We start from the raw sequence: 5,264 nt of genomic DNA, 5'->3' as shown, positions 1-5,264 counted from the left end.
ATACGAGATTATATTATTATTTTGATATATTTTATCATTTATCACATTAAATAAATATAAAAATCATAATAAAAGTTAACTACGTTTATTAATTATTCACTATTGTTATTTACCTGGTATTTTAATCATGATTTTTATATTAATTTTAATATGAAAAAACAAAAACTATAAAAAATAATATAATATTACATACATCATAATACTCTAAATATTATTTTTAACTACTACTTTTAATCTTGAGATCAAATTGAGATATTTTCGAATAGTCGGAAGACTAAATTTGATCATTATGAAAGTTTGAGACTAAATTGAACATTTGCTAATAGCCGATGACTATTTTGAGTTTTTATTTTTTTTAATAACTTCTAACCAAATCTTTTAGGCCTAACTCTAATTTTCTTAACATAAACAAGATCTAATACCTATATTTTCCTAACATTTCATTGAGATGTTGAAGTCTTAAGTGACCAAATCATCTAAGTTGATTCTGTCTAGTAAATACTAAATATAAGCAAAAAATATTATATGAGAAATTAATTACATGATTCTAATAATAATTTTTAAAATTTTGTAAATTAAATTAGCTGTCACCTACCCTAATGCAAATTTTGACCATTTTTTAAAATTTCTCTTCTTTACACGATTCTTCTGGGAAGAAATTCCAGCTTTTTATACATCTCTGCATAAAAACTTTTTATTTTATTTTATTTTTTGTTTTATTTTTTTATTTTATTTTTTTTTATTATTATTTTTTTATCTCTGCATAAAAACTTTAAAATATTAAAACAGGCAACTGCTCCATCAAAATTTATGAGATAATTATCACGTAATTTTGATAAAATCTTTATTGATTCTTCTTTCTCTCCCAATCAAAATTCCACTCTTTGGTAAGCAGTCAAACCTTCCAATAAAGACTAGTTCCAGTATGTGTAATTATTCATCTCAAGATGCTCAGAGAGATATTCATTTACAGATTAAGACAAACCCTATCGTCTTCTCTGCTCGCCTATCCCTAACCCTTATCGATTCTCTTCCCACAAAGCATTGAAGTAGACGCATGAAGTCCTCCACTCCTTTGCCGCAGGAAAAATTCGTAGTTTTCGTTTTCTGATTTTAGTCCCTTCACTCTTCCACAAGTCCTTCAATCCAAACAGAAAATAAAAACGATCGACTACCCACCATTACTTTCTCTGCAACAGTAAATCTCCTTCTTCTCGACTCTTTATCAATCCTACTCCTTTTCAAAGGCCTCTCCTGCGTTTTCTCATTTCCTCACCTCGCCTTTCTGTTTAGTCCTCTTGAAGCTCAATAGCTCTTCTGCTGTTTCATCATCTCCTCGCCATTTTCATAGCTTTAACCTCCTCCACCAATTCCCTCGTTTTTAGTACAGTCACTGAAATTAAACCATCTCCCATTGCACTCTGTATCTGATGAGCAACCATCAAACATGGATGAAGAGAACAAAATGAGCATCCCTTTCCTCTTCAGATGCCCGATTAGTCTTGATCTCTTCACGGATCCAGTGACTTTAAGTACAGGCCAAACGTATGACCGGCCAAGCATCGAGAAATGGCTCGCCGGAGGCAACTCTACCTGCCCTGTCACAATGCAGAGGCTCCCAGACTTCTCCGCCGTCCCCAACCACACTCTCCGCCAATACATCGACCGGTGGCTCCTCCGCGGCGTCGCCGACCACCGCAACTCACAGCAAGGTTCAGGCATCCCGATCTCCTTGACCATTTTGAAAACCGGTCTTCTGTCTTCTGAAACGCCGCTCGCCGCGAAGCTTGAGGGGCTCAGAAAGGTCAGAGTTTTATCAACTGAATCAGATGTTGGCAAGTCTTTTTTGATCCAGTTAGATTTCTTCCCAGTTCTCGTACATTTAGTTTTCCAATGCCCATTAGAAATAGCCAATTTGGAGCTTGTTGAGCTCGCTCTGGACTGCATTCTACGCCTTTCTCCATCAAATAATTTGAACTATCTCAACGTTCTGAAACAAGACGCCGCCTTTTCTTCACTTGTGGTTCTGCTCGAGCATGGAAGTTCAAAGATGAAAACTTTTTTGTGCATTCTAATCGAAGCAATTTCCACTTCGACAACAACGAAGGAATTATGCAGCCTTCTCGGCCAATCCCAGACTGTTCTTCAGGTTCTCGTCTCGTTGCTTTTACAGAGCAAAACCAACGAGCAGGCGTCGGACGCAGCGGCCGCCGCCATGGCCGGCATCTGCACATCTGTCGAAAGCAGCCGATCTGATGCCATTAAAGAAGGAGCTGTGGAGGGACTCGCCGAGTATTTATCGACAGGTGTTCGACGGAATGCCTCCAACGCATTGGCGGCCATGGAGGTTTTGATGGGAGAGGAAAACGGGAGGAAGGCCGGGGTTCACGTTGGGGCAGTGAGAGTAATGGTGAAATGGGTGTTTCGGGTGTCCTCCAAGGAGGAGGGGAGCGAGCGAGCCGTGGGAGCCTTGATGGCTATCTGCCGAGCTTCATCGCGGGCGAGGAAGGAGGCATTGGCGGCCGGAGCTGTGACTCAGCTCTTGCTATTGCTTCAGAGCCAGTGCGGCGGGACGGCAAAGGCAAAAGCCAGAGCCCTTCTCAAGCTGCTGAGATCTTCCTGGGAAGAAAACAATGAGATGTGAAGCTAACTTGGTTTTCATTATCATCGCTGTAAAATTTTCCTGCTTATTCGGCCTATACATAATTTGATCCCCGTGACTTTATGCTTACATAGTCGTATGATATTAACATTGAACAATATAAATTAAATTTAGTTTTGCACATACAATAAAATTGAGCTATGTTCATCAAAAAAGAAAAACTTTTCAGATTTAATCAGATAGCACATTCAACAGTCGTGTCCAGAAAGCTGCAAAAAGAGTTTGCTGAAATCACTGTTCATAACAACCACGCCATTATCTTTTGTCACTTTTCATTTTTCTACCAAATCTTTGGAATTTTTTACGCCAGCCGAATATTGATTGATAAACTATTTGATTGGTTCATACAGCTTAATTTGGAAAAGTAAAAGCCTAATAAGAACTTTATCCATTGAGGTTTAGAGTGGTTGGTGGGTGAGAACGGTTGGGAACCTCCATCCCGGGTTCGAATCTCCCCTACTATGATCTCATCTCTTCAGTGGGGCAAAGCAAATGTGGACTCGATATGTCTGTGGATGACCTCGTTAGATTCTGCCGAGAGATTAGTAGTACCAGATAGAATACCCAGTTCTAAAAAAAAAATCTTCTAATGATTTTCATTGGAGGTCTTGAGTCATCAACATCAGAGCAGTCTTTATGCTTGATCATGTGGGAAGGTCATACATTTATGAATGTAAAAAAAAATATCTTTTGTGTATGAGAGGCCATGTGAAATGCTTTCTTTTTCTTTTTAATCACGTGGATTGCACTCACTGTGATCATGGAAAAGTCATTCATGCAGGCTTAGGGGAAAAAATTATTACATAAATAAGCTTCTTTTGATAAAAAAAATGTATAAATCAGAAGTGTGAATAACATAATATTTTATTAGGAATTATAAAACAATCAAAAAAAATTTTTTCCTTAAATAATAACTTTTGTTTGAATGGTGAGTATAGTATTAATTTTGATAAAATAAGTATAAGTGAATGAACTCTAAGGGAAAGGAAAAAACTCTCAAGCAATAATATTTTTATTCATTATATTTGAAAATATAAATTATTATGCACTTGTTTAGAGGGATGTTTTGCAATTTTTATAAAAAAAAAACATTGTTGAATTTAAATTTATTCATTGCATTAAATTTATGCATGTGCAATACCTTCATATTAGTAGCAAGACTAGTTAAGCTGATGATGATGAACAAGAAGAAAATAATTTGTGCTCAATTACATAAACTCTAGTGGCGCAAAAAAGAGAGTGCCCAAAAATACCTCCCAATAATTTATTTATAGAATTAGGAAGGTTAAATAAGAGGATATTTCTATAATAGTAATAAAAAAATATAATATTTGGCTTATAGATAAGTGGACTAACTAGGACTTGGCTTAAATTGCAATGAATGCCTCTGGTTAGTACATTCAGCTAGTGCCTCCTAGATCAACGTCTTGACTAAGTAGCTATAGTCACTACAACTAAGTTTGGGTAGGTGAGCGTCTTCTTCTCGAGAGAAATTATTGTGTGTGGAATCCGTGCATTCGGATTCCAATCAGCGCATTCCACGTCACCGGATGCACTTCGGGGCCCAGTGCATCTAGTGATGTGACACATCCGGATTCGTCTCCGAATGCATTCAGATTCTGCACGTACACAATAATATCTCCTTCTTCTGGTGATGAGGTTAGTGGTGGAGGTGAGCACTTCTGAGATGTTAGCGTTGAAGAGGCAATTTTGTCTCAGACGATTATCTTGGGTGGAAGCCTGTTGATGTGAGTCTATCTCACTCAAATTTATCCGAGGCATTTTTTTTCTTTGGTCGAGTCTTTTTTGGGTGAGCTTTTTTAGGGCAAGTTCTTACTCTTGTTGAATCTAGCCAAGTCAAGTTCCCCTTTGAGTGGTGAAATTATTTTGTACGGATGCCGAACATTATCCGTAGGCCAATCAGAATGCTCCATGTTGCCCAATCCTCTGTACCCGGATCCGTACTGCTCAGCACCGCGGCTCAGTACCGCTAACGTGACGCATTTTGATTGGTCTCCAAACAGTGAACTGTGTTTGACGTCCTCACAGAGTAATCTCTCCTTTGAGTGGGGCATAACTAGGATGAGTGCATCAGAGATTAAACGGTCACATTGATGGGAACTTTGACTGGACTTTTAGAGATGGATCTCTCGAATCTTAAAACCAATATGGCCGACTCAGTACAGGTCGTTATCGCACATAACTAATGCATTTTCTACAATGGATCGTTGAATAAACAAAGAATCCGTTTACTTCTTTTGATCTCGGATGAGGTTTACAGCACCTCGTTTCTACTTGCCTCCAAGAAGAAAAGTTAGCAATAATTTTCTAAAGCGGACTGTCTGACTGAGACTGGAGAGAAATTTAAAAACTTTCATAACTATGAGAAATCATATTCACCACATGAAGGATTCGGTCAATCTAAATGAGACATGACAGAGAAATTAAATAAAAAAGAAAGGAAAGATAGAAGATGGTCTGCATGCCAAGAGGATGACTATAACATTGGTAGGCCAACCAATAAAGCAGTAGAACACAACAGCAAGAAGAGGCCAAAAGTCATTCCTTTTTATTAATTTGTGAATCATGTTTTTAATGAATT

At 37.7% G+C, this 5,264-nt stretch overlaps 1 protein-coding gene across 1 annotated transcript; it reads left to right on the top strand.

The window, feature by feature from the left end:
• The first annotated feature begins 876 nt into the window (after positions 1–876).
• On the top strand, positions 877–2,837 carry LOC110111200 (U-box domain-containing protein 25-like). Its single transcript, XM_020842965.2, has one exon. It carries the CDS (start codon positions 1,448–1,450, stop codon positions 2,642–2,644), a length of 1,197 nt encoding a protein of 398 aa, XP_020698624.1. The 5' UTR covers positions 877–1,447; the 3' UTR covers positions 2,645–2,837.
• The last annotated feature ends 2,427 nt before the right edge of the window (positions 2,838–5,264 follow it).

Source organism: Dendrobium catenatum, unplaced genomic scaffold, assembly GCF_001605985.2.
Source record: "Dendrobium catenatum unplaced genomic scaffold, ASM160598v2 original_scaffold_197822, whole genome shotgun sequence".
Classification (NCBI taxonomy): Eukaryota; Viridiplantae; Streptophyta; class Magnoliopsida; order Asparagales; family Orchidaceae; genus Dendrobium; species Dendrobium catenatum.
The sequence above is the reverse complement of the archived record's forward strand: the minus strand, read 5'-3'. Positions and strand labels throughout refer to the sequence as shown.

Bases quoted from the DNA above. Each gene is read 5' to 3' on its own strand.
- LOC110111200 (XM_020842965.2), top strand. From the start codon at position 1,448: ATGGATGAAGAGAACAAAATGAGCATCCCTTTCCTCTTCAGATGCCCG.